This window comes from Drosophila kikkawai, chromosome X (genome assembly GCF_030179895.1).
Source record: "Drosophila kikkawai strain 14028-0561.14 chromosome X, DkikHiC1v2, whole genome shotgun sequence".
Lineage (NCBI taxonomy): Eukaryota > Metazoa > Arthropoda > Insecta > Diptera > Drosophilidae > Drosophila > Drosophila kikkawai.
The window spans coordinates 22,628,716-22,656,389 of NC_091733.1; the positions used below are offsets into that span (position 1 = coordinate 22,628,716).

Consider the following 27,674-nt stretch of genomic DNA (forward strand, 5'->3'; position numbering starts at 1 on the left):
AATACAATGCAAGCCATAAATAAGGCGAAACTTGGGGGAAAAAAAACGGGAGGGAAACGGATCGAAGGAGCTTAAAGAAAAAGAGAAAACTAAAGGGAAAATCGAAAAGAGAAACCAAAGTCTGAGGATACACTTAAGCTTTGGCAGGTGACTAATAAATAGAAAGCGATTCATAAAGATTTCATTATTAAATTTAAAAAATAAAGCAAATAATAATAAGAAATCAACAATTAAAATAAAATTCCCGAATTCAATTTTTTGATTGTAAATTCTTTAATAAACATTTAAGATAAAAAAAAACATTAATTGAAATTTTATTATTGTACCCTTGCAGGGTATTATAATTTCAGTCAGAAGTTTGAAACGCAGTGAAGGAGACGTTTCCGACCCTATAAAGTATATATATTTTTGATCAGCATCAACAGGGGAATCTTTCTAGATATGTCAGGAAGCAATCGATTTTTTGGCCATTTTCGCAATATTTTATAAGGGGTTACATCATTAAAATTTTTGATTTTGATAAAAAATTGAATTTTCAAAATTTTAAAATGAAGTATGCAGATTTATTAACTGTAGAAAATCTTGCACAGAACAGTTTTCCGATTTAAAATTAATGCTCTTTTGGCCGAGTTATGATATTTTTAATTAAAAAAAAATTAAGAAGTTTTTTAATATAAAAAATCAGATTTTATAATACAAAATAATATTTTTCTTAGTCAAGGAATCATTTCCGACCCCATAAACCATATATATTCTTGATCAGCATCAACAGGGGAATCTTTCTAGACATGTCCGGAAGAAATCGATTTTTTGGCCATTTTTGCGAAATTTGATAAGGGGTTACATCATTAAAATTAGCGAAAATGGCCAAAAATTTTGATTTCTTAAAATTTTAAATTTGGTATGCAGTTGTTTTAAATTAATAAAAACTAACACAAAACTGCTTTCCGAATCGAAATTAATGCATTTTTGGCTTAGTTATGATATATTTTAATTGTTACCTGTAAGGGTATACAAACTTCGTGTTTCGAAGTTAGCTTTCTTTCTTGTTAAAAATCAGTTATTAAAATTAAAACAATAAATGAATAAGTGATTTTTAATTATTTAATTGCAGTTGCGTAAAATTTATTAATTAAAATAAAATAATTTACCATGTAAAATACTACAATAAAAAGTCTCTAACAAAATTACACCAATTTAAAAAATTTTTTAAATGTAAACTAAAAGTAAAAGCCAATAAAATTTCTTAAAAAAAAAGCAATTAAAATTTACCAATTAAAATGTTAAATTTGAAATAAAATTAAAAATTTCCCATTAAAATTGACAATTTAAAACTCGCCATTAAAAAAAAAATTCAAAATACAACTCAACAACCAAAATTCACCAATGGTTTTTGTACTTTTTATTCACCAGATAAAATTATTCCAAAAATAATATAATGTATAAAAATTGGTAAATAAACTAACTCTTTTAATTTGTAATTCCAATAAGTTTGTAAAAAAAAACTCCGATTTGGGTAATCGGGTAATTTGGGTAATTAATAAAAAAAAATACTTCAAGTCCCACAATACCCATTGAAATTCTTGCAGTGTGCCGATAACCTGTACATTTGTATTTTACTCACCTATTCATTAGGATAATAATAGTAAAATTTAGTCAAGTATTTCACTCTCCTGATTTATACGACCAACTATTTCCCGAAAGTCGAAGGGAGGCCGTAAGGCTTTGATGACCACCTGTAAAGGCCATAACTTTTGGCAAACTGATTTGAGGGCGGAACGAGCGAATTTGTACAAATAAATCGCATCACAAACTTCTTAAGTACATTTCGAGATAGTTTAGCTGCCAAATAGTACTAGTGGGGTCTGGTTGGTGGCAGCCCCTTAACCCATGACCGACGACCCCAAAAGCACCCGCTTTAACCCCCCCTTGAGGCCGCGCGTTGTCACAACAACAGGCCAGGGCGAAAATCGAATAAGAGCCACGCCGTGAATCTGATTACACGGAAAGTGCCACGAACGAACGAAAAATTCGATCACGTAAATTGAGTTTACACTTTTATTTTTTTTTTATTATTTTGTTCTGGGAAACCTGGGTAAAATCCAGTTGGGAAAATCGTGCAAAGGGAAATATTTTGCGGCGGCACGTCTACAAATGTATTTGCTCAACTCTCGTGTATATTTGCCTTTGACTCGTATTTGTTGTTATTGTTGTTGTCGAATGGCCCCGAAACGGCTAAAGTCAAATCGAGCAAAGGCTAAAAAAAAAAAGGGGATAAAAAGACGAATCAGGGAACGTTTAGGTTCAAGTTCATTTGGTAAGAGAAATAATCTTGAAATAAGTTATTTAGGGGATTTGGCAATAGATTCAAGACTATCTTTGAGGGACGTGATCGTGTAAAGTTCGGTTTATTTATATAATTTAATCAGTTTTTTGTGGTTTAAGATTAACGTATTTTATATGAAAAATAGTAAGGCACACAGCGACGATCTAGAAAGTTGTAAAAAATGTTAAAAATTGAGATTCCAATTATTAGTATTCAATTTTTAAGAAATTAAATATAAAAAAAATTTTTTTTAATTTAAAAACAATAGAAAGTTGTAAAAAAGTTTTTAAAAAGTGAGTCCCTTTTTAAAACCTAAAATAAAAATTGGGATTCTTATTGGTATTTAATTTTAAAGAATTGAAATATATAATTTTATTTAAAACAAATATTTTAAAAATTTAAAAACAAGAACTTACTTAATTTTTTCCATTTAATCTTCATTTCAAAAAATTTAAAATTAAATTTGAAGCTTATTAAATTTTTCAAGCCAACAATAATTAAGCTTTAAATACGCCTCATATCCTTCGCTGAGAAAGGAGGCAAGGCAAAAGGTCCCCACCATCTAATTAACCTTCGTAAGCTGCTCTTATGATTTATATTTAGTACCTTTTAGTATTTTTTTTTTTTGTCGTTTTCTATCCTCTGGCTCCTTTTCCCTTCCGAATGTGTGAGGCACTCGAGATCCTCTTCGCTCGCACCAAACAAATCATGGCAATTAATTTAAATTTAATTTCACACCGCTCTCACTCTCTCTAGAGCACTTATTTTTTTTTTATTTTCCCTTTCGGTTGTAACCCATTTCATTTCTGTTTTTCCGCTTCCGCCCCAGGATTTATTTAAAGGGATTTGTCCTCTTGCGCGACATCGCGCGCCGTAATTTCATTTGTCCGTGCGCATATGCCCCCTCTCCCTCCCCCTTGGAAAATCTCCACTCCCCTTGTTCATCTGGAAGAGGAGGGGGAGCGAGTGGAAAAAACGGCATTAACGCTGGCCAGGACTCCCGATTCCGTTCCCTGTCCCACTTCCATTCGAACACTGTCAGGACATCTCGTGTGCGTGACTCATTTACCTACGCCAGCGGCACATTATTGAGTTCAGCAAAATAGGAGTGCTTTTTGTTAAAATATATTTGAGCTTAATATTAATTTGCTAAATATTCTTTTAATAAAAATTATTAATTGGGCATTGCTTTTATTAATTAACCAAATTAGTTGAGCAACGCAAAGAGGATTTGAGTCAAAAGAGTTATGAAAATCGTTGCTCTCATGCTCTCTTCAATTTCTTGTAACAGGAGAACAGAGAGCGGGAGAGCTAAGCTGATAAGGAGTGGAAATAATGAGTCATTAAGTTAATGAGTAATCAATGCTCTCATAAATTGTCCGTCTCTACATTTCCTATAACTAGCGAAGAGAGAACGGGAGAACTAAGCAAAGCTTATGAGCTGATCGGTGCGATGAGTGGAAATATTGTCATTGAGTGAAAATATGAGTCATTGAGTTAAAGAGTAATCGATGCTCTCATGCTCTTATAAGTTGTCTGTCTCTCCATTTCCTATAACTGGCTGAGAGAGTCCAGGCCGAGAGAGCTAAGATGAGCTTATGAGCTGTTCTGTGCGATGAGTGAAAATATTGGCATTGAGTGAAAATATGAGTCATTGCGTTAAAGAGTAATCAATGCTCTCATGCTCTCATAAATCGTCCGTCTTTACATCCTGTAACTAGCGAAGAGAGAGCTGGAGAGCTAAGATGAGCTTATGAGCTGATCTGTGCGATGATTGAATTGAGTGAAAATAATGGTTTACTCCAAAAGCATTCCTGCTTCTGCTGGCTTCTGTTCGCCTGGTGCCCAGAAATCGAGCATTTAATTGAATATGGACTTAAACATATCAAGATTTAAGCCTGGTTATATACATATACACCTCCAACGGATGGTGTTTGACCGAGCAGGGCCCTGAACACAGAGTACATTTTTGCGAATTTCCCTCTTTGGTGGCTTGCAACCGCGGAAAAGTCGCTTTAATTAACAGTTAACGGCGGCGCCGCAGCTTTAATCGATCTGAGATGCCAATTTTCCGGACAGGAAATTGCATCAACTGGGAGAAGAAAAAAAAAAGAACAGAGGGAACTTTTCTGAAATTCTCTCTTTTCGGAAAATAAAAGGCAAAATGGTCAACAATGTGCATTAAATATACATAAGGTATATGTATATATGGCCAGGGTTTTTTTTTTCGTGTTTTGCGTTGCCGAAAGTCCCAAGAGCAATTTCCACTTAAAATGCAATTACAAACATTTGCCGAGTGCTTTTCCTTGCGCAAGTAGCCAGGAAAAGCAGGACCTATGGCGACCATTAAACCCCTTTCATCCTGCCGAATCCTTCCATCAAATGGGCCAAGCCAACACATAAAAATGAATATTTATTGCCGGATTAGTCCGTTTATTCAAGATCGAAATCTACTCTCCATAGAGAGAGAAATCTTTTGGAATTTCCCGCTTTCTTTAGTTTTCATTTATTCTATTTTTCCCTGCCCAGCAAATATTACTTTTAATCTCTCGAATAAAGTTTAGTGCACGGCCCTAAAACGATTTTATTTGCATAGTCTGTGTGTGTGGTCTGTGCCTTTGTTTATGAATTTAAAAGGCAGAGTCTGAGGTTGGCATGCCCACTAACACTATTATTCTTAATCTCTCGAATAAACTTGATTGCATGTCCCCCGGGCATTTGTATTTGCATTTATGACTGACCACTTAAGTTGCGGATTTAGGAGTGCGTGGGCTCTTGGGTCAAGAACATTCATAAATTGGAGACAATGTCCTTTTTTATTTCTTATTTTTAGAAGCTGAGGAGACTATTTTGATTATTTCAAATATTTAATGTTTTTTTAGGGAAATCTAGATAATTTATTAATTTAAAAAAAATAAATAAATTCAGCAAAAGAAGAACAAAAGTAAAGAAAAATAAGTCTAAGATTCTATTACTTATATTTTTAAATTATATTTAATTAAAAAAACATTTAAATATATTTTATATACAAATTTTCAAGTATCATTCCCTAGAATTCCATCATAATTGAACATAATCCTTTACTTGTGGATTGCCCAGAGCTTCCATAAAAAATAAAAAAAAAAAAGAGAGGAAAAGAATAAAGGACACGACATGTCCTGGAGCCAAATAATACACATACATCGCAAATAAAGTGGCAGGAAAATGAAGCAAATAACTGAAACGACAACGACAGCGGCAACGATGGCAATAATAACGAGAATATAAAATGCATAAAAATGTATATAAAAGATTGTTTGGGAAATTGTAAAAATGCAAATTAAAATGCGCCCAAAAGCCAAAAAGGACCTAGGACCAGGACCAGGAACAAAAACATAACCTATCAACAGCAGCAGCACCAGCAGCAGCAGAGACGACAGCAACAACAGCAATTTAGTCCTGAAAAATACAAGGACTTTGCGGCCTGTTTGATGGAGAGAAAGGATATATTTCTTTAAATAAATTTGTTTTTTAATTCAAAATTTAAAATTATTAAATCCTTTTGGCAAGAAATTTCCTATATACAATATATATTTTATTTTTACTTTCCAAATGTAAAGGGTATTCCAAAGTTGCCACTTTTCAAATGCCTTTATTTTATTCCTTTTAGACAAACATTTTTTATGGTTGCCACGTAAAATAAAAGGAAAACAAAAAAATATGCATAGCACAGCGACTTCTGTGGCACTGCAGTAAATCAAAAAGTAGGCGGAGCTAATAAAGAGCCGGGAAGAAAAAACGCAAGTGAGAAAATGCGACCAGGTGGATAGTCTCATTACCATACCTGCCTTTAAAAAAATATATATATGTATATGGGCATATATAGACCCGTATTCACAGGTGAATTTTAATGGGTCAGACGGTGGTTTTTGGGAAAAGAGTATAAATAGAACAGGAGAGAAGCTGACGCTGCTTGAAAATATCCTTAATACAAAATAAATAAATACGTTAATAAATTTGTTAAAGAATATAAAAAGAATGAGATATAAAGAAAGATAAATAGAAATATAGATACATGGATTAAAAGATAAAAATAGATAAATAGATAGATTGATGGATAGATATATAGACAGATATGTAGATATGTATCCAGATAGATAAATAGAGAGATAGATGAAAAAATCCCTTGCCACATTCTCACCTGAAAACAAGCCTCTCCATCTTAACCCCTTAACGCACCTGCATAAATTGTGGTGTTAAGCTCCCCTCGTGTGAATGGCATCCGCCAGCTGTCATCCGTTCGATCCAAATAGATAGCAGGTTGCCTTTATTTGCATTTCGCATTTTATATATTTTTATACATATCTAGATATTTATTTCATAAAAAGCAAAGGCAAAGGCAGCTTAAAGCCTGCTTTGAGGGATTTTCAGCTGGGGCAAAATATTTATGCATGTGCGTGTGTCCACTTGTGGAATTATTGCGGAAATATCCAAAGCAAGGACGAAAGGATTTGCATTTCCTGTGCCTGGAAAGCCGCCACCCCTTTTGCGTTTCTGCTTTTCTGCTTTGCTGTTGCTTTTTGCACTGATTTTGCTCTGCTTATCAGCAGCTGCCACGCCCACATGCACAGGCCCCTTTGTTGGATTTTTAACCAAAGTACCAAAGGTGTGTGTTGTTGTGTGCGTGTGTGTGCTGGCAAAAACGACAAAAGCCGGCAATAAACATTCAAGAATCAAGGATACTCAAGACTAGTTTTTAGACCCAACAAATATCCATTAGTGCTTAGTTGATTTTTAGTAATAAATTAATTATTTAACGAAAGAAAGAAATACTTTTAGGAAATAGAAATATGAAATAATATTTTTCAAGAATTTTCTATGCTTAATAATTCCAAAAAAAAGCATTTTCTATAACTGTTTCAAGCTCATTTTTTAAGAAATCCCACAGGTAATACCCTTTCCTACCTTCACCCTTAGCTTTAAACCTTAACATCATCCTGTTTCTGCTAAATCCTTTGGTGCTGAAAATCGATAAGAAAGCAAATTAAAATTGCCTTATGAATGCGGCATATGCTGCTCGTGCTTTGTGCTTCGACAAGTGCCTGCCTCTGCGTCTTCGTCTCCATTTGCTAAGCTGTGGCAACAGACCAATTGAATCGTCATCAACAACGTAGGAAAAACAGGTGGGGAAAACACAGGTGGAACAGTGAGTTTTCACTGAGGGATTCTTTGGTAAGTGGGATCACAATGCGATCAGCTGTGAAATCCTCTCAAAATGTTTTCTTTCTTTTTTTTTGCTTTTGGCATTAAATCAAAAAAAGAGGCCCTCATTTGGCGTGCCAGCGGCATAATGTAAATCGAGAGACATAAGCCAGGTGAGCCAGGGCAGCATTTATATAAATTTATATTTAAAACGTGCTTTTAGAGGGGAAAGCAAGAGGTTAAGGATAAAGGGGATATAATATATATTTTTAAAAAATATAATATATATTTTTCAAAATATAAAATATATTTTTAAAAAATATATATACATTTTTAAGATTATTATATACCTTAAAATATATATTATATATTTTAATACTTATTTTTATCTATATATTTTTAAATATTTATTTTTATGTATATTTAAAAAAAGTAAGTGTCTAGATTTAAGTATTTTAAATATATATAAAAAAATAAATACTTAATATCTTACAAACTGTCTAAATATTTTCATAATTTCTTAAACAATATTATTCATAAAAACTTTAAAAATATTTATCCAGGGGAACTCAACCCCCTGGGCAACCCCTAATGACACGCCACTGTTGGATTTACTGGATGCATGGCACCCTGCCACTTCACATGTGTCGCTCACGACTGTAACTCTGACTTGGCGGGTTATATATGGTGTGGGGTATATGTGGGGTATATGTGGAGTATATGTGGAGTGTATGTGGGGTGTGTGTGGGGTGTATGTGGGGTGGGTGTTTGGTGTGGTGTGCCTTGTGGTGCGTGTTCGCCACACCAGAAAAATAAAATGACTAAATAAAACAAGAAAGAAGCTAACTTTGGTTAGCCGAAGTTTGTATACTGAATTTAATATATTAAAAGTTTATAATTTTTGTCAATTTTTGAGAGTTTAAAAATTAAAAAACTTTAAAAATGTTTTTCAACAATTTATGATTTATAGGGTTGGAAATGACTCCTTCGCAAGCCAGCTTCTGGCTAAAATTATAATGCCCTGAAATTATAATACCCTAAAAGGGTATTAAAATAAAAGAGTGTTGGGGGGAAACTGGGGAATTTATTTGAGTTTTTACTTTGACTGAAATTTGTCTGAAATCTGCATTAAGATTTCACCCGATGACATTTTGTCTGTGCGAAAATCACATTTTTATATACTTATATATATATATTTTTTTTTTATATATATTTGTAGGTATATATATTTTTTTTGTATTACTTTCCAAGGGCCATGAGTTGCAGAATTTAAGAGGACGCACAACTTGTACAAGAGAAATGCCTTTGGCCGGGGCAACATCTGCGGGATTTGCAGTCTTTTGACACTCGAGAATGAATGATATGTTTTTGGCCCCAATTGGGAATCGCAAAACGATTAATCTCAGCGGGTCGCATGTGGGCTAACCAATAACCTGAAACGCGACCTTGACCCCAAACGATGATGAACCCAAGCAGGTATTGACCAGAAAACAAATGTACAAACCCAAATATACATACAAAAAATTTAAATTTAAATAAAATAAATAGTTACTAATTAATAAACATAAATAACAATAAATAAATAAATTATATGATATATAATCCCAGACTTTCACTTAATTCTTAGGCTTCCTTTATTTTTCTAAATTTATTTAAGGGTCACTCCTACTTTTCTTTCTCTCTAGGCAACAAATAAATTGCGCTAGCCTAAACAAAAGCGAAAATTATGAGGGGGTAACAGAAGAAAAAAAATACAAAAAAATGAAAAACCGAGACAACAAGTTGAATTGCCTGCGGGCGTCCTGTTTTTCGTCCTGTTGCAGTGTTCTTGGGCTTTCCCTCTCTCTCTCTGTCTTTTTATTTTAGGATTTTTGCACGTGAAAAGCCATTTGCACGCAATGCCGCATAATAGAGCAACGGCATGTCCTGCCCCCCAATTTGGACGCTAGGAACGCTTTTCCAGGACGCTTTTCCCCACTGCTTTTCGAGCAATTTGCCTGCAATTTGCTTCTGTTATATTTTTTTATTTTTTTTGTCCCTCCGCCTACTTGCAAATTATCTGCAATTTCATTTCGCGCGCAAAACCCAAATTAACGAAACGTAAGCGAAAGTGAAAGTAAAAGTGAAAGTAAGGACAAAGGAAACGCGACACGGTCAGCGCTGAAAAGTAGGCAGCAGCAAAACGACAATAAAGAGAGAGTTTCCATCTAAATAAAAAATACAATTTAGGGATTATTTTATCTATTTTTGGGATAAGTCTAAAATATAAACCCTTGGAAACCCTTAAAAACACAAAAAACACACACCAGAAAACCTTTTTTTTTAATATTAAAAACCAAATTTACGAATATTTAATATTATAAAAAAAGTTTAAAAATAATATCCTTTCGCCTAACAGCAACTTTCTTAACATTGTAATTAGAGAAAATTATCGAAAATAATCGATTTAAAATCGATTTTGACACACAAAAATATTTGAAATTTAATTTAAATATTATTTTTATGATATATAAATAATATATAATCATATTATATATATAAATTAAAAAAATAAAATATTTTCCATTTAATATAAATAAATAAAAATAATAAATACTTAAGTATAAATATTATTTTCCCACTCAACTACATGCTCTTCAGTTAAGGACCTCTCCCATTTCAGCTAGAAAAACCGTTCAGCGCTTGCCAAACGGCAAGGACATGTACAAATTAAATAAGAAATTATTTGGCCGTCTCCGTCCTAGTTGCGGAAATGAATGATTTATGAAGCAAAGGAGGCGGAGGAGGTGGAAAAGGAGCAGGAGGAGGCGTGAGCAAGGCTGACCGACGGGCGTCGTAATCCTTTTAGCGCTAATTTATTTAATTCCGCTAAGTCGAAGGCAAACAAAAATCAATTTCCAGCAGTTTTTTTTTTCTTTATGCTCCTGTTTTCAGCATTCAGCCTTTCGCCTTTCGCCTTTCGGCTGGCTCTAAAAATTAATTAAACGACAGGCAGCGCAAGAAAAGGAAATTTGCGTAAAAATGCCAACAACAAATACATTTAAGTCACACCAAGTCCAAGGCGGGGGGATTTGTAAATGAAGTCAGCGAAATGGAAACTTCTTCTTCTCCATTTTCTCATTTTTGTTTTCATTTTTAATGCAAAAATTTACATTTAACCCAAAGTTTTGCCGTGGACAAATGTCCGTTCATTTGTCTTAAATCATCAAATTGGAAACGGCGGAAAATCCAATTTGAGGTCCACAAACACAGAGCAGGCATATCCTGGGACAGAAGGACATGGACAGGGACGACGACAGGTAACAAAGCGCTGACCAAGAATCAAATGTTCAACATAAATCCACCAGCAGCTTGTTGCAGGATGTGTGTGTGTGTGTGTGGGTGGTGGGTGTGTTGTGTGCCCTGTGACGAGGGTGAGAAATCAAATAAGCCAACGGAGAAGCAAAAGGATTCCGCTCAGGATTCCCAAACGAATAAAATACATTTCCAAACGCATTTTAATACATTTTCACCTCAAATAGTCGCCTGATAGAGAGTGTGTGTGTGACAACACACAGCCGCAAAATAATAGTTGTTGTTCAAATTAACATATAAATATATAAATAAATAAAATATAATATATAAATATATAAAATTATTTATCTATCAAAAAACCAATTTTAATATTTACCCATATTTTATATATATTTATTTTAATATTCATCCTTATGTACACAAGTGTAAATGGCCAAAAGGAAGCGAAGGAAGCGAAGGAAGCAAATTTGAAGCTCATTATCATGCTCATTTCAATATCAATTTCCGTGCGTTGACATGAGAAATCCTTTTAGACATTTCCCCAGAAAGGGTTTTTTTTTTGTTCTTCCCTTCACTACAGTGCACCCTCGCTGCCAGGGACCGTGTCAAATCGATGGCTGCCCCGGGGGAAATTGGGATATGTACTGTGCGAGTCGATGGTGTCGGCCACATTAGCATAATTCCGTGAGGGAACCGAGTCCGATGCCAATGGGCCGCAATATATATTTCTTTTTGTCGTTTTTTGTTTTGTTTTTTTCGTAATTTTCTTGTGCATTTCCTATGTGTCACACTGAAGGGGCAAATCAAAAGGGAATGCGATGGAAAGAAAGGACTACATCGAAAATGGAAATTTATCCTTTGGCTTTAAAGATAATGCACAGCCAGGAGAAGAGATGGGTAAGAGAGAAAGAGAGAATTTAGAGAGGGAATTTGAATTCTTAAAGCCAAGACCTTAAAATATATAAAAATTATATTATAAAACCATTAGTTGCAGCTATTTTATAATTAAAATCATAAAATGGACGTCCTGTGAGTTAGAAAGTAGTAAAAAATATAGATATATGGGTATAGTATCGATAACTGACATTAAAGTCTATATATAAACCTATATTTTAAAGATATTTGTAGAATAAATTGATATTCCTTGAACCGATATCATGGGAAACAAGAAAATTTTGATATAAATTATAACACCCAGCAAGGGTCTACAAATTTATACAAAATATTGATAATATGTAACCTGAAAATCACCAAAACTTGCAACGAAATCACTCACAGATCTATTAGGTTTCAATAGTTTTTATTTTTTAAACCAATGGTTGGTTTTTTGGAGTAAGTAAACATTAGTTGTAATGAAAAAAAATAGAGAAATACATTAGCGTTATAAGTATGTTTGCTGTTTGTATGTTATGTGTTCTTGTTTCGATTTGTTTCTTTTCTTCTTTTATGTTTTTTTAAATATTTTGTGAATACTTGCACAACCGCAAACAGTTCCGGGCGATGTTGCTGCCTGTTTCGGTTGGTTTGACGACGCGGGTTGAGTAGCAGGCGGTGCATTAACTTGGTTAACGTGAGAGTTTAAGGCGACCAAGTTCTACTAGCCCTTGAGGCTGGTCATGCCCGCACGCATCACCTCGTCGACGAGCAGCAGATTGCTGGCAATGATCGAGCACGAGTTGAGGATCTGTTTCTTCACAATGTAGTTGTCGTAGACGCCCAGATCCACTGGCTTCATGGGCTCACCGGTGGCAATGTCGAGACCGACGAGATCTGGATTGAGGCGATCCTCCACCGTCAGCTTGACAATGGTGTCCTGGGCATCGTAGCCACTGTTGACGGCCAGCGTCTTGGGTATGACGAGCAGGGCATCGGCAAAGGCCTGCACGGCCAAACGGGATTTGCCCTTGATGGTTTCCTTAAAGGCCACCAGTTCATTGTAGGCGCGCACCTCAAAGGCACCGGCGCCGGGCACCAGAGCCTTGTCCGCAATGGTATTGTTAATGGCCCGCAGACCGTCCCTGATGGCATCCTTGATCTGGGTGATGGTGTGCTTGTTGGGGCCCTTAATGAGGATCGTCACGGACAGGGGATTCTTGCAGTCCTCGACAAACGTGTACTTGTTCTCGCCCAGAACATGCTCGTACACCACACCGGCATAGCCCAGATGCTCCTCCTGCAGATCGTCGAACGAGTTCATGGCAGTGCCACCACAGGCCAGAGCCAAACGCTCCATGTTGCGACGCTTGGCACGACGCAGCGCCAGGATGCCCTCCTTGGCCAAAGCATCCAACGAGATGGGATCGATGCCCTTCTGGTTGATCAGCACAAAGGTCTTGTCGGTGCCGTCGCACACGGAACGCTTCAGTTCGATCACCTTCTTCACGCGCTGATCGATAAAGTCACGCTCGGCGCGCACAAAGGCCTCACGCTCCTCGGCGGTCTTGTAGAAGAATCCAGAGTTGACCTCGGCCTTCTCGTACTCCAACGACACGTTGGCTGTCAGGATGTAGGCATTCTCCAGACGCTTAGGCATATCGGGATGGCGGGCGCCATGGTCCATGACCAGGCCACGCACCAGCTGGGTGTCGGTGTCGGTCTTGTGCTGCATTTCCATCAGCTCGACCATATGGAGATCCACCGGCTTGTTCTTATCGCTGCTAGCAATGGTCAGCACGGCATCCACACACACCTCGGTGAGGAGATCGGCCAGACCTGGATGCACCTTGGTCTTCAAACTGGTATTGGCAATCTCCACGAGACTCTTCTTGCTGATCTCCACGGGCACCTTGACCTTCTCGAGCACCTCCAGTGCCTTGTCACGTGCCTTCTCAAAGCCCTCGGTCATGATGCGTGGATGTAGACCCTCCGACAGATAGATATCGGCCTGCTTCAGCAGCTCTCCAATCAACATCACCGTGGTGGTGGTACCATCGCCAGTGGAATCATCCTGGGCGGTACTGGCCCTGGCAATCATCGAAGCAGTGGGATGCTGGATCTGCATCTCGTGAAGGAGCACATTGCCGTCCTTGGTGATTTTGATGTCGCCGGCGCCAGACACCAGCCTGCGAAGGTTCCAGAACAAACATGAGTAAACGTGAAGCACGTGAGCGTTTAGGTCTTGTTTTCTCAGACACCAAACCTTGAAACTCAAGTATTTTGACCATTCCAAACATAAATAAGTCCTAACTAGCACAGTTTCATTGAAAGAATTTAGCTAAAACTAATAGAAAACATAAAAAATCACTAATTTCTTGTTTTAGCTTTCAGATGCTGCTATCTCTTTCTGGCCTACGATGACGCATGCCGCCAAGTTCAAGTCTAACCTCAAACTTTCGGCAGACGCAGCTGCTAGGAAAACGCTTGTCTTGGGCTGTATTTTCTTGAATTTTAACTAAAACTCCTGTCACATTGGAACGGGGCTGGTAATAGTTATATATTTATGCTGTTTTACTCACATCTTGACGGTTCCCTTGGGTCCCAAATTGGTGCGCATCACATCCTGCAGTCCCTTGGCGGCACTGATGTTGATGGCCAGGGCCTGGGCGGCGCGGGCGAACTCGGCCTTGGGGTTCAGCAAGCTAATCGAAGCCATTGTGTATGGGATTTAGTCAATTACTAAGTTTATTGAGTGAATTAAAGCGAGAAAAACTAAAACACGCTGAATGAGCCGACGAAATCAGAAGACAATGTGACCAGAGGCAGAGCAAGGGGAAAACGGCACATAATAGAGTATGACCAGTGTAGCTAATTTCTGTTTTTTTTTTTGTAAAAGTTATACATTTAGCTACTTCTTTTTAGCCATTTTTTCATTTAAACTTGTTTATATTCTTATTTTTGTTTAATAATAATAATAAACATAAAACTCTAAATCTATTAACCTTTTTGCCAAACTACTTTTCCTTGGGATAGTTGGCAGCACTATATCGTTATCGATACCACATCATCTCTCGATACCGATAAGCAAACAAAATACAACTGTACGCTCTAATCCCATCTCTAAACAACACCAACACCAAAAACGGCAAAGTTTTTTTTATTGGCAATAATTATTTAAAAAAGAAAAGCGAGAACAGGAGAATCCAGCTACCGAGTGCCGTGCGCTGCGTACCCCGAGGCGATACCAGAAATTAACTGCTTGCGTGTGCCCCGGGACCGGACCACAACCGGATCGCAGGCGGCGCCATGAGTGTGCTGGCGTATCCACGTACCAACGATGAGGAGATTTTCCGACACTGCGGCAAGGACTGCGGGGTGGTTACGGCCACCGAGGACTTTCAGTATTTCGCCCTGCGCTGCATATTCTGCAGCGAGAAGTTCCTCTACTTTGACTCCTTCATGGGGCACATGCAGACGGCGCATCTGGGGGATCAGTCTGTGGCGAATCCAGCCGAAGCCGCCGCCGCCGTTGGTGCCTCCTCAACGGCCGCTGGCGGCGGCGGCGGCGGTACATCCTCCTCCACCTCCAATTCAGCCAGCACTCTCCGGGGCCTGCATCTTGGCGATCCAATGTCGCTATCGGACGCGGGAAGGGAGCAGTTGCTGCCAAATTTTCATGAGATCGAAGACTTGACGGACGCCGATACAGCGCTGCTGGAGCCGCAGATGGTCATCAAACAGGAGCTGCAAGATTTGCCCTGCAGCGATGCCGACGAGGACATGGCTGATTCCGAGGCGGATTCCGAGGCAGACCACGACGACGACGATGACGACAACAACGAGGCCATACTGCCCGAGAGCGATGTGCCGGCGGTGAGCAGCAGCAGTGCCGGCGGCGGCCACAAGCCCAAGACGCGGATGAAGGTGACAAAGCCACGACAAACGGTAATGCCAAACGAGACGCCACTGATCATGGCCGATGCCGAGGGAGATGGTGACTCCTTTACGGACGATTACGGTGATCTGGACAACAGCTATATGGACGAAAACTCTGGCGAATATATGGATTATGGCGAGCCCTTTGAGCCAAGCCAGCTGTGCCTAGATTCCACGTTCCTTAGCTACGACGAGATGGTGGAGGAGTCCCTGCTGGGGGTGAGTTTTTGGCAGACAAACACCTCTAAAGATTCTCTTAATTATTCTAATAATTTCTTTTGATTTTCTTTGTTAACTAAAGCGCGATCGGGAGGTGACCATGCACATCAAGGACCGCAAAATGATCAAGTTCCTCATCCATTCGTACAAGCGCAATCCCTTCTTGTGGGACCACGGGAATCCCCAGTTTCGTGATCGCGTCAAGCGTGCCCGCTTCCTCGACTGGATCGTGCTGGAGTTCAAGAGCCGCTTTAATATCTCCCTGGCCAAGGATGCCATCACCCGAAAGTGGGACAATCTGCGGACAGTGTACAAGCGAGAGTGCAATCGGATGGCCTTGGAGAAGACCAACATTAGCACATTGTGGTACTTCAAGGAGCTGCATTTCCTCAACGAGGTCTACAGCTACAACGACAAGATGTCCGATGCCGTGGTCAAGGTGAGTTGGATTTTGGACTCCTCCTTCTTCTCCTACTAATTGCTTGGTTCACTTCATCACCCAACAGGAAACATCGTATCGTCGCCGTTTCTCGGCCATTTGGAATGACACCTCGACGGCCAAGCTACTCAGCATGGTGAAGCGTTACCAGTGCTTCTACAATCGCTTCGATCCTGATTATCGCAGTAAGGAACGACGCGGCGAGGGCCTTCATCAGATGGCCATGGAGCTGCAGCAACTGATCGATGTGACCACCATTCAAATCTCTAAGCGCATCTCGCAGCTGCGCTTTGATTACTCCAAACAGAAGATGGAGCGCCTGAATTGCGAACGCCATGGCCGTAAGTTTATTGCCAACTATATATACTACGATCAGATGCACTTTATGGACGAGGATATACCGCCGTTCAAGTGCCAGCACTGTCCGGAGATTGTGCAGACACTCCGAGAACTGGATCTCCACATGCTCAGCCATCAGCCCAGCCTGGGCGGTGGTTACTTTTGCAACATTTGCACCATTCAGTTTCACAATGCCGAGGACTTTGAGAGTCACAAGCAACTGCATTTGGGCGCCGGCAATGAAATCAAATTCAACTGTGAACTCTGCACGGCGAGCTTCCGGGAGAAGGCCAACTATGATGAGCACTTGCGGAGGCATAACGAGGAGCTATTCCTGCCTTCGCTGGCCATGAATCATAGCATTTTAGAGGCCGGCACTGCGGACGAAATGGAGGATGAGGCACCAGCGCCGCCGCCGCCGCCTACTGTCGGAGGTAGAGGTCGCAAGAGGAACGCTGCAGGTGCATCGAAATCATTACCAGCAGTGGACCTGAACGATGAGGAGGATGGCACAACGGCAGCGGGTAGCGATGTGGCCAAGCCTTATGGCTGTGAGGTATGCCACCGGAGCTTTGCAACACCGGGCCACCTCAATGCCCATCGGATTGTGCATCAGGATGAGCGCGAGCGGTGCTACAAATGCGACTATCCGCAGTGCAATAAATCGTTTGTGGCCCGCAACAGCCTGTTTGAGCACCTGAAGCAGCACTATAGCAACGAGGAGTTCAAGTGCGACATCTGCGGCAAGACATTCAAGTCCACGAAGAACCTGCAGAACCACAAGCAGATTCACGACAAGGTCAAGCGCTATGTCTGCCAGATCTGTGGCTCGGCCTTTGCCCAGGCGGCCGGCCTGTATCTCCACAAGCGTCGCCACAATCGACCCAATGGTGCTGTCGGTGCTGTGGGACGCTCCGGTCGTAGTAGTCTGTGAGATAGGGAGTGGGAGAGGGACAAGGACAAGGACAAGATCAAGGCAGCGAGCGTCGGTCGGGGTGGACGCGGAGGCGGAGGACGTGGCCGTGGTCGTGGTCGGGGTCGTGGGCGATATGTCAAATAGTTTTCTAAGCAACTCAAAAAGGCAGCTTTCCTTACATTTATACAATGATTGGTAATTGTACATGTAATTGGTTTTCATTGAGTGTATTTTGTATTTTTTTAAAACCTTAAATTGTAAACTGTAACCTGTAGCTGGTACTTAAAGCAAAACAAAGTATTTAACAAACATTTAGGCCTAAGCTAGACACACACACTTCCTTCCCTCCACAAGTTCCCAATGATTCTTGAGTAAGTTCAAAATGAAAGAGACGGCATATGATCAAGAGAGAAAGAGAGAGCTAGCTCTGTACTTACAACCCTAGTATATTTATAATATTATTTATAAGAATAAATATTAAACATTTCTGTGCCAATTTCACGTCCTTCTCCCAATGATTGTAATGTTAGCCATGTAAGAATTGTAAACACATTCCTTCCCCCGCGCTCCGGTAAGAGACATTCCACACATTACCAAGTATTTCGAAAGAGTATTCTATGTAACTAAACTTAACTTAACTTATATATACACACATAGAGCAGATAGCAAAGCCGACTAATTAATTAACTAAGTTACTAAGCGCCGCATAAACTGAGCCGTAAGCTTAAGGTCAGCAGGAGAAATAGAAACACAAAATATATGACCACAGTGCGTCCGCCAAAATGACTGAGAATCTGAGAGCAAGGCAGAGAGATTACAATTACGAGAGGCCCACAAAAACCTAGCCCTAACTCTTAATATATATTTTAAAGCTATTCTGTACATATGTAAGCTGTATTAACAGTAGATATATATACCTACGCAGGCTCCTTGGCAATATATACTGGAACTAGAGAGGAGATTTCCGCAGAGAAGCTTTCCCATTTTTAGGCCTAAGTTCGTATTTAGCACAATTTCGCAGATACCCGGAGGATCCTGCTCTGATGATTACTCATGCAAACTTTAAAAATAATACAAAAACAAAAAAATAGTAAAAGAAGGCAGCCAAAAATCCGCTTATCACTAAATGCTGATAACATGCCGGATCGAGGGGCTTTATTCAAAACAAATTGTGAAATAGTTAACACGAGGAGAAAGAGGAGAACGAGTCCAGAGAGACAGTTTGGAGGAGATTATCGGAACAAAAGTGCGCTTCCAGGAGACAAAATAGAGAGATCAACCTCAAACCTTAAATGGAAAACAAAAAACAAACAAAACAAGAAAGCAAAAAGAAACTCAACCCAAGGAGGAAACCTAAACTAAAATAAATAATAACTGAAAAAAACTGAAACCCAGGTAGCACTCTTAATGGATAATGAATATTTTATAGATCTAAGTGAAAGTCTTCTGAACTAAACTATAACTAAAGCTAATGTAAATTAACTGATTAACTGAGAGAAACAAACAACAAATCACAATTCTATTTATATCCTAGCAATATCGAATGAGATTTTAGTACGATACACACACACGCATATTCGAAGTATTCTCGAATAAATAGGTTTAAATAATTTAAAAGAAAACAAAACAAAAAAAAGAAAAAACAGAAGAAAACAAACCCCCTTTTATTCACTCGGTGACGTCGGTGGGTGGGTCTTATCACTATCACCCGGGGTTTATCTTTACAGTTTTGTTGCTGTCGCACGTCTAGACTCTCACGGAAGATGGACGCCATCCAAGGCGGAACGGGAACCCAGGAATTAAAATCTTCTCTCGTCGTCTCTCATCGCCGCGTGTGTGTTTTCTTTTCAAATAATAATAATATGTACTATATATATTTTTAATTATGTTTTGACGTCAACAAAAGTGTTGTGTCATGCTTACTCGGTAAACAGCGACTTTGTATGCTCATTTGGCATTGGTCTAGAGGCATAAAAACACGACCAAAGAGATCATAACTGAACTATAAATATTATATTATATATTATAATTGATAGATAGATTCTAGAATTTTCAGAATTTTAGAAATTTCAGTTTACAGAATTTTAGAAATTTTAGTTTATAGAATTTTCAGAATTTTAGTTTATAGAATTTAAGAAATTTTAGTTTATAGAATTTTAGAAATTTTATTTTATAGAATTTTGGAAATTTTAGTTTATAGAATTTTAGAAATTTTAGTTTATAGAATTTTAAAAATTTTATTTTTTAGAATTTTAGAAATTTTAGTTTATAGAATTTTCAGAATTTTAGTTTATAGAATTTTAGAAATTTTATTTTATAGAATTTTTAAAATTTTTGTTTATAGAGTTTTAGAAATTATAGTTTATAGAATTTTGGAAATTTTAGTTTATAGAATTTTAGAAATTTTATTTTATAGAATTTTTGAAATTTTTGTTTATAGAATTTTCAGAATTTTAGAAAGAAATAACAAATAATATTTAGATCAGGTTTGGGGCTACAAAAAGTTTATCTAAAGACCTTAACTGACAGATTTTTCTAAGCACCCTGATTAATTTTTTTTTGTAATTCTGAGGTAGCAGACTTCATATAGTTAAAACCCGATAATAAATGTACTTTTTTGTTGAACGCAGCAACCTATGAATTACAGAAACGAAACTTACACAAGGTGCTATGAAAAATGCTTCAGTTGTTCAATATACTTTTATAAGCACACACCTCCAGCTTAGTACAAACATTTTTTCTAAAAAAAAAAAAAAAGGCTACAAAATGTATTTTTGTGTTTCACAAACTCTAATATTACACTTTAACACTTATTCTTGAATTGTGAGTCTAAACATACAATTACGTTAACAATATCGATTTAAGAAAACCTTTTCAAAATAGCAACTACTATCTACTGATTACTCGTATAAAAGTAAATTCTGAGGCCTTTCCTTCAAAGGCGACAGCTTCAACACTACATCTTGAATAGCGCGGCAAAGTACCTCCAGAGTGGAGGCATCCATCTCTCTGGCCAGGACGAAGGCTCCCATCAAGAGACGTTAGAGTCCCTACATTGCAGCTGTAAAGGGATATATCATCCTTGAGCTCTAGCTCCCGGCGCAAGGTGATGGCATCAACGCACGCTAATGCCGAGGCAATGGCCTTGTCTCTGGGGATGTGGCTTCTGTTATTTCCTGGCTTTTGTTCCAGAGGAGCCAAGCACTCCCGACTATGCTGGACACGTACTCTGAGCGCCACTGCGACTTTGGAACCCATAAACCATGGCATGGAATCCCTGCCAAAATTTTGCCGACCTCCTCCAAAAGTGCCCCTGGAAGTAAGAGCCTGGGCTTTGGCACAAGTTCGAAGAGTTGGTGGGAAGAGGCTGGGGAACAGTTGCCTGATCCACACTGTTCTGATCGGGAAGGATAACTCTTGGCTCTGAAGAGAGTACCCGCCGCTCCTTGTTGGTGACGACGCGATCTATGTCCAGCGTCTTGAGCTGCGGCAGAATGAGCAGTACGCTGGATCTATAGCTATCGCCGGCTGCTACCGAACACGGATTTTCTGCGAGGATAAGAGAGGTCAGGGATCTGGCATCCTTTCTGATACTGAAGTTCTTGGAGGTCTGCTATCTGGTTCTTTCTTAAAGAAAGATGATTGAGATGAACGCAATTCTTGAGAGATTTTAGCATAACTCCTGATGTGAAATATTTTATTACCAGGACAAAATTATATGTTGAAGGCAAAACCCAAGTCGTATACATTTCCGTTTCTAATTCTTGGACCTAGTTTTCTACCAACAACTCTTTAAAGAAAATCTATTGATATTGTTTTAGATATTTATGTTCCGTGTGATATGGGCACTTGGAATATATTATAGTTTACAGAGAACCTGGGATCAATGTCCCCTAAAGCCCCCTGGTGAAATTACAGGCACGTGGATGTGGCTGGCCCGCCCCTTAAAACCCGTCTGCTGCTGCTACCCCCTTCGCTGGTGGTTAGTGTGTCTTCAAGGCGAAGAAGCAGCTCCGGCGATCACTCGCGTGGGGCGTGCGCTCTATATAAGCCCATAGTCTAGCGCCATGCGATATACATACATATGTGTGAATAATTTTGTTGGCACCGTGCCAATTCAGATAACTTTAGCGATAATTAGCGGCCCGCGAAACTGTGTTTTGATCGATTTGATCAATTAGGAAAGAGTCGCGACACAAGCCCCTCCCGGGGCCCACCTTGTCGGTACGCCCAGCTACGCATTTCGCATTTTCTAGTATCAAATAAACACACATCATTAGTCAGCGATTAGATTGCCACGGATTTACCAGAAACATATGGAAAATATACAAACACAACACGCTTTTCTATAGATTTCGAACACTGGGACGTTCGTTGGTTTAATCACGGCACAAATCAACAATCAACGATTTTAATGGTACATTTTTATCATAGTTTTAGCCGGCTGTCTTCTTGCAAACAAAAGCTGTTTGCCTGCTGGTTCAGGTGTGCAGTAGCGGGTGCGGATGCATTTGCTCTTCGTGGGCTGTCCCCCCTGGCTGAGTGAGTCCTCCTTGGACACGATTCACAGGTTGACTGAGATGCAGGCATCAGGGTTAAGTGCTGATGCCTTGACTAGATGCCTAAATGAGCTCGCCGCGCTCGTTCACCTTGATCACACGGACGCGGGCATGCCGCTCGGATAGCACCTGATCGATGTTCTTGCTGGTACTGATCCCGGAGCTGATGCTGCTGCTGTCGCTGCCATCGCTGGCGGTGAATAAACCGAGATTATCCTTGATTAAATGATCAACGGCACAGCCGTCGCACTGGAGGATCACAACGCCGCTGTAGTAGGCCTCCTCGCTGATGGTCTTTGTGTTGCGGGTGTTGCACAGCTTGCAGCGATACACCAGCTCCATGCGTCGCTGCATGCGACGGAAGCGCTTCAGGGTTGTTGGCGACAGCGAACCACTGGATGCCTGGCCACTGGTGCGTCCGGCCTCGAAAGGCTTGGCGGTAAAGTGGCAAGCGTCGAGAATGGACCGGGGTATGGAGAGCGGAGAGGGACGCGGCTTCAGCGAGGCTTCGGCATCGGAGAGCTCCACTGCAGCGGCCGGCTGCTGCTGCGTGGCGTTGAGGATCGCGTTCTGTCCATTCTGGCGCAGGTAGTTGAGCGTTCGCGAGGTAAAGATGTTGCGCAATGCGTTCATCGCATGCTATATTCTCCGGCTACAGTGTCGACTGTGTTTTGGTTCTGCTGCAGTGCGTCTTCTGGCGCTGCACGGGCTGGTTGGGGGTGTTTCGGGCAGTTGGTTGCTAATGCTCCTGCCTCGATTTGTTTGGAACTGCGCCGTCTCTCCGGCAGAAGGTGTGTTTGGAGATATCAGCGAATGGGGACAAGGCGAACAGCTGTGAGGAGGCTCAGTGTGACCGTGCGGGGTCGATAACGATAGGAAATATTTTTAACTTTGAAATTCTAAAAAATGCCTACTCTCTGTACAAATATAAATGGGATATAAGCAAATTTATATAATTTATAATTTAATAATTAAAAATGTTCCCATGAGAATGAAGAAGTTGTTTTTTAGGTTGGCACTATCGATAACATTGAAAGTTTAGCCTTTCGATTTATTTAGTATTTTATGCGGCCTATGCATGGCAACAGTATTTTTGCCGGGAACTTAGCGCCATTTTGTTTTAAAATCAGATGAAATCGAAAATCTGATGGACAAACTTCAAATATTTACCAAGCTAAAAACGTTGGGAGTATTAGTTTCCCGTAAATAATGCAGTCAAATCCTGCCACCAAACCGCAGGTGGCAAGAGGGCGCAAGCCGCTGAACGTCTCACCATCAAGGGACTACCGTAGCGAGCTCCAAAATGCGCTGAAGGTTTCGCCGCCTGGTGGTCACCTCAACGCCGTGATAGCTTTGTATACTTGCGATCCCATAAAGCTGAAGAAGTCCTACGATCAAATTCGCAGGTGCATCAAAAGTGGCCTGAAAGACAAGGGGATCGTGGAGGTGTCTGCCTTTGGTTCGCTGGTCACGGACTTGGCTCTGCAGGGTAAGTGTAGTTTTCGTGTACACACACAGGAGCTATCAACATGCTAATTCATGTTTCTACACGCGCAGATAGCGACCTCGATTTGTACGTGAGAGATTACAACGATCCGTCCATGTCCCAGAGTCAGTTGCATGCCGTGCTCATGGATTTTCTAACCACCAACAAAGATAAAAAATTCTTAGGTGTCGCCAAGGTACCCCGCACCAGGGAGCCCATTATCCGGTGTAAGCATCGATTGTCCAAGCTGAACCTCAACATCCATGTGTACCATCCGAATGGCGCTTACAATTCCGAGTTCATCGGCAATCTGATGCGGCGCAGTAAGATTGTGCGCGACCTGAGCCTGTTCCTGAAGATCTGGTCGAATAATCTAATTGAAAGCTGCAGAATGAGTAACTATTGCCTGATCTGCATGATCATCGTCAGCCTGCAGGAGCAAGGCCTGCTGCTCAGTGTCAAGCAACTGCAGGCAGGCTGCCCGCCGAACATTTTCCGTGGCATTAACTACGCGTGCACCTTGTTCAAAATGCGACCGATTCCGGAAGAGATCACCGTCCTGGAGCTAATTGAAGACTTCTTTGAACTCTACAGCACCACAGATTTTGAAGCCCAAGCTGTAAGCCCGTTCTTCGGCTGTGTTATGGACAAACAGCCATTTCGGGATGATGAAATTCCCGAGTACACGGCTCAATTGGAGGCCATGAAGGTGGCTGGGGCTGAACCACCGTCGCCTTTCCGGCTGATTACATGCATGTACGTGCAAGATCCATTCGACATGCACAGCAACGTGGCCCAGTCCGTCTCCCCACTGAGTCTATCTTGGATTAAAAAATGCTTTAGCCTGGCATCTCGCGCCACTAAGGATCCGAAGCTACGGGCAGAACCGGAAAAGCTTTACGAGTACCTATTATTCGGCATGATGGATGAGTTAGATGAGATGCAGGAAGAGGAAGAGCGTGCAATGCGGGCACAAAAAAAGCGTATGAATCAAAGGAAGGAAGACCTTTAAAGCCATATTAAATTTAAGCTTTACTCTAATAAATATTACCTATATACAGGAAATAATTAATGCTTAATTTCCAGTGCCATTGTTAAAATGTGATTTAGAAATAAAGAATATGCAACGTTTAAAATCGGCTTGTGTGGCTATCGTTATTGGGAAATCTGGTGGAGCATCGATATTACCTTATTTTTTATGTATTTTGTAGTTGTATTTTCTCTTCTTGCACAATTTTTGCACAGTTTTTTTTAAGTTTAAAATAATAATCTATCAGTATTTAATATAAATATCCTCCAAAAATGAAATAAATATAACGATAGTTAAAAAGTTTTGGTTCACGATAGTTCCAGCTTAAATGGCTGGTATTCTCATCTCTGTGCGATATCGATATCGATAATCACAACAAACGGCAATCGACACCTTGCCGGCTTACTATTTTGATTATATAGCCATTATATAGCATGGCCCAGTAGCTGGAAGCTTGAAATCAACTGAAAAAGGGCGAGAAACGTCATGAACTTTGCACGCCTGGGATTCGAGCAGATGCTCCTGCAGAGCCTCCGAACGACCCGCCGCCGCCAGCCAACACAATGGCTGATGAACCACCACAGGCGAGGGATGGCCAGTGGAGCCTCCTCGTCCCCTGCTGCTGCGGCAACCAAAAAGCAAACATCACAGAGTGCACAGGTAAAGCCGTTGCCTTTGGCAGAGGAGCGCCTGGAGTCCATTCTATCACCCATTCGCACCCGGCTCATCCGAAAGAAGCGCCTGGCCATCGACGAGCTGTCCGCCTTGGGCTTTCTCAACGCCCGTGGCTACACCACCGCTGAGGAGTACAACTTGGAGGATCTGCAGATAGCGCTCCGTCAACAGAATCTGTATGAGACGAAGCGCTTCTTTTCCACGGACAATCTGGACGCCGAGCAGAATGTCCTGTTTGTGGCGGCCAAATATCCCACCGGCCAGCAGCCGCGTGAGATTTTCTTTTTCCGCGAGGGATCCGTGGTGTTCTGGAACTGCAGCGACATCGAGACGAACAATGTGCTGAGCTTCCTGCGATCCTTTGAGCGCGAGTCGTATGTGAGCGCCCTGGTCCACGGCGAGAGCGAGGTGATGCCCTACACATACATACCGTCGACGGCAGTGGATGTGGAGGGTGATCTGGTGGCTGAGAGCAGCGACTTTAATGTCGCCTCACGTGCCTTCTTCCAGAACGGCAAGTTCTTTGTGACCGCCGACACGGATAGCTTCCTGTACAAGTACACCTTCTCCAATGCCATGGCACAATCCATTAAGCTGGGCATCTGGGAGGCCACGCTGACCCGCTACATAGACTCCATAGAGCACTTGACGGAGGATCTGAAGCGGGGTCGCCGTCTGCGAATTTCACGGGCGACAATGCTACGCAAAACCGGTGAACTCTTTGCCCTGCGTCATGTTATCAATCTGTCGTCGGATCTGCTGGACACACCGGACTTTTACTGGGACCGCGAGGAGCTGGAGACGCTCTATTTGCAAGTCTGCTCCTACTTTAGTACCACGCGACGCACCAAGGTGATGAACGAGAAGATCAATCACTGTGTCGAGCTGGCCGAGCTTGTTTCGCACAACCTGAACGATGCCCATCACATTCGTCTCGAGTGGATGATCATCATCCTGATCATGGTGGAGGTGGGCTTTGAAATCCTGCACTTTGTCAGCGATGAGCCGCATGGATCGTCGCTGGAGGTGGTGCCCCTGGCAGCCAGTCCTGCCAATGTTCCTGCTCTGATGCCCAAGTAGCAGCAAGCCGAGTGAAATCTTTGTAATATATGTATAATTGTACCGTCGCCAAAATATATACTATATATATTTATACTTAGATCGGTTAGAAGTCGAAACAAGTCACAAAAGTATCCAAACCATCTCGCAATTTTTTTTACAGATATTCAATTATTTTGTAAAAATATCTCGTGCCTCATCTTTTGTTACTTTCATTTAAATGTCATTCGTAAAAATATATGGATTTATTTTAAATATATGGACCCATAAAATAAAGAGTCTATATATTATATAATCAGCGATTAGCTTGAAACTTCCAAGTATTTATACTACATTTTATACAAAAACTAAGCAAGAGAGAGCCCTGGTATGTAATCAGTGTTAAATTGAAAGTTTAGAGAGCTGTGTGGTTGGCTTTAGGCCGCGTTTACTGTGAGCATTGTTTACCTTTTTGTTTGCGCGTAAAACCATTTTTAATTGCTCGCCCGCCACCACCACTGTCACTTTTCCCCAGCCTCGACATTGTAAAAGTTGTTTTGTTTGGCTTTGTTTTCACTTTGCCGGACGCACACAGTCGATGAAAACTCAGCGCCTAGCGATGATGATCGGCTTTTGGCAATGCCGACGAGTCGCTCTAAAATGGGTCACACAGCCGCAGTGGCAGCGCGCCACTCCAGCAGCATCAGCAGCTCTTGAATCCCACAATTGCAGCCTTTACTTTGTAGGCTCGGCCGCCAGACAGACAGACAGCAGCGATGGTTACAACTGCCAAAAGTTGCAGCATCAAGTGATTGCAACTGCTGACTTACCCATTAAATACAGTTTTAAAATTTAAAATTTAAATTTTACAAATAAAACAATTATTTGGGTTCGTGTTAAACAATCTGTTAAAATAATGTTTAGTTTTAGTTTGCAGCTAGAAAATAAAAAAAGAATAGAGCCTGAAATTTCCTATCTTTAAATGTGGATCGTATTCCTGATTCCACATCCCGTGGGAGAGCTGTCTCTTTTCGTTTGTTTACATTTCCTTTCTCAAGGGCAAGTATCAGAACCACAAAACAAAGAAGAACAAGAAAAATCCCGTAGGGTTATTAAAAAATGGAGAGCGAGATGAAAACAAAACAAAACAAAAGATATTTTTGCATGTGCGTGTTTAAAATAACGGTGCATAAGAAATAAGGAAAAACAAAAAGAAAGGTAAACAAAATGGATAATCTTTACTCACCTGTTGTTTGTAGCGGCCAATCGTCATTATTCCTTGCCTTTTTATCCTTCACAAATATATATGTATGTATTTACATGTATACACAAACAAATAAAAAAAAAAACAAAAAAAATC

At 40.4% G+C, this 27,674-nt stretch overlaps 5 protein-coding genes and 1 long non-coding RNA gene across 6 annotated transcripts; 4 read left to right on the forward strand and 2 right to left on the reverse strand.

The window, feature by feature from the left end:
• Positions 1-12,084: 12,084 nt before the first annotated feature.
• On the reverse strand, positions 12,085-14,493 carry CCT6 (chaperonin containing TCP1 subunit 6). The gene is made up of 2 exons (XM_017167183.3): positions 14,257-14,493; positions 12,085-13,863 (listed from the first exon to the last, which is right to left on the reverse strand). Exons 1-2 carry the CDS (start codon positions 14,391-14,393, stop codon positions 12,399-12,401), a joined length of 1,602 nt encoding a protein of 533 aa, XP_017022672.1. The 5' UTR covers positions 14,394-14,493; the 3' UTR covers positions 12,085-12,398.
• Positions 14,494-14,752: 259 nt separating this feature from the next.
• Positions 14,753-18,022, forward strand: LOC108074945 (uncharacterized). The gene is made up of 3 exons (XM_017167178.3): positions 14,753-15,832; positions 15,915-16,271; positions 16,339-18,022. The coding sequence occupies exons 1-3, from the start codon at positions 14,984-14,986 to the stop codon at positions 17,542-17,544; spliced, it is 2,412 nt and encodes an 803-aa protein (XP_017022667.1). The 5' UTR covers positions 14,753-14,983; the 3' UTR covers positions 17,545-18,022.
• A 1,986-nt stretch (positions 18,023-20,008) lies between these two features.
• On the forward strand, positions 20,009-21,270 carry LOC108074920 (uncharacterized). Its single transcript, XR_001770712.3, has 2 exons — positions 20,009-20,349; positions 20,410-21,270. It is a non-coding gene; the product is annotated as an uncharacterized lncRNA (long non-coding RNA).
• A 598-nt stretch (positions 21,271-21,868) lies between these two features.
• LOC108074913 (DNL-type zinc finger protein) lies at positions 21,869-22,953 on the reverse strand. The gene has a single exon (XM_017167141.3). It carries the CDS (start codon positions 22,716-22,718, stop codon positions 22,149-22,151), a length of 570 nt encoding a protein of 189 aa, XP_017022630.1. The 5' UTR covers positions 22,719-22,953; the 3' UTR covers positions 21,869-22,148.
• Positions 22,954-23,207: 254 nt separating this feature from the next.
• Positions 23,208-24,694, forward strand: LOC108074906 (uncharacterized). Its single transcript, XM_017167135.3, has 2 exons — positions 23,208-23,574; positions 23,643-24,694. The coding sequence occupies exons 1-2, from the start codon at positions 23,295-23,297 to the stop codon at positions 24,581-24,583; spliced, it is 1,221 nt and encodes a 406-aa protein (XP_017022624.1). The 5' UTR covers positions 23,208-23,294; the 3' UTR covers positions 24,584-24,694.
• Positions 24,695-24,968: 274 nt separating this feature from the next.
• Positions 24,969-26,466, forward strand: LOC108074955 (required for meiotic nuclear division protein 1 homolog). The gene has a single exon (XM_017167189.2). The coding sequence runs from the start codon at positions 25,088-25,090 to the stop codon at positions 26,354-26,356; it is 1,269 nt and encodes a 422-aa protein (XP_017022678.1). The 5' UTR covers positions 24,969-25,087; the 3' UTR covers positions 26,357-26,466.
• Positions 26,467-27,674: the final 1,208 nt, after the last annotated feature.

Excerpts from the sequence above, each read along its gene's own strand:
- LOC108074906 (XM_017167135.3), top strand. The coding sequence starts at position 23,295 with ATGCAGTCAAATCCTGCCACCAAACCGCAGGTGGCAAGAGGGCGCAAG. Across the intron at positions 23,575-23,642 it reads CACGGACTTGGCTCTGCAGG|ATAGCGACCTCGATTTGTAC; the intron begins GTAAGTGTAGTT and ends CTACACGCGCAG.
- LOC108074913 (XM_017167141.3), bottom strand. The coding sequence starts at position 22,718 with ATGAACGCATTGCGCAACATCTTTACCTCGCGAACGCTCAACTACCTG.
- CCT6 (XM_017167183.3), bottom strand. The coding sequence starts at position 14,393 with ATGGCTTCGATTAGCTTGCTGAACCCCAAGGCCGAGTTCGCCCGCGCC. Across the intron at positions 13,864-14,256 it reads CCCAAGGGAACCGTCAAGAT|GCTGGTGTCTGGCGCCGGCG; the intron begins GTGAGTAAAACA and ends GAACCTTCGCAG.
- LOC108074955 (XM_017167189.2), top strand. The coding sequence starts at position 25,088 with ATGAACTTTGCACGCCTGGGATTCGAGCAGATGCTCCTGCAGAGCCTC.
- LOC108074945 (XM_017167178.3), top strand. The coding sequence starts at position 14,984 with ATGAGTGTGCTGGCGTATCCACGTACCAACGATGAGGAGATTTTCCGA. Across the intron at positions 15,833-15,914 it reads TGGAGGAGTCCCTGCTGGGG|CGCGATCGGGAGGTGACCAT; the intron begins GTGAGTTTTTGG and ends TGTTAACTAAAG. Across the intron at positions 16,272-16,338 it reads TGTCCGATGCCGTGGTCAAG|GAAACATCGTATCGTCGCCG; the intron begins GTGAGTTGGATT and ends ATCACCCAACAG.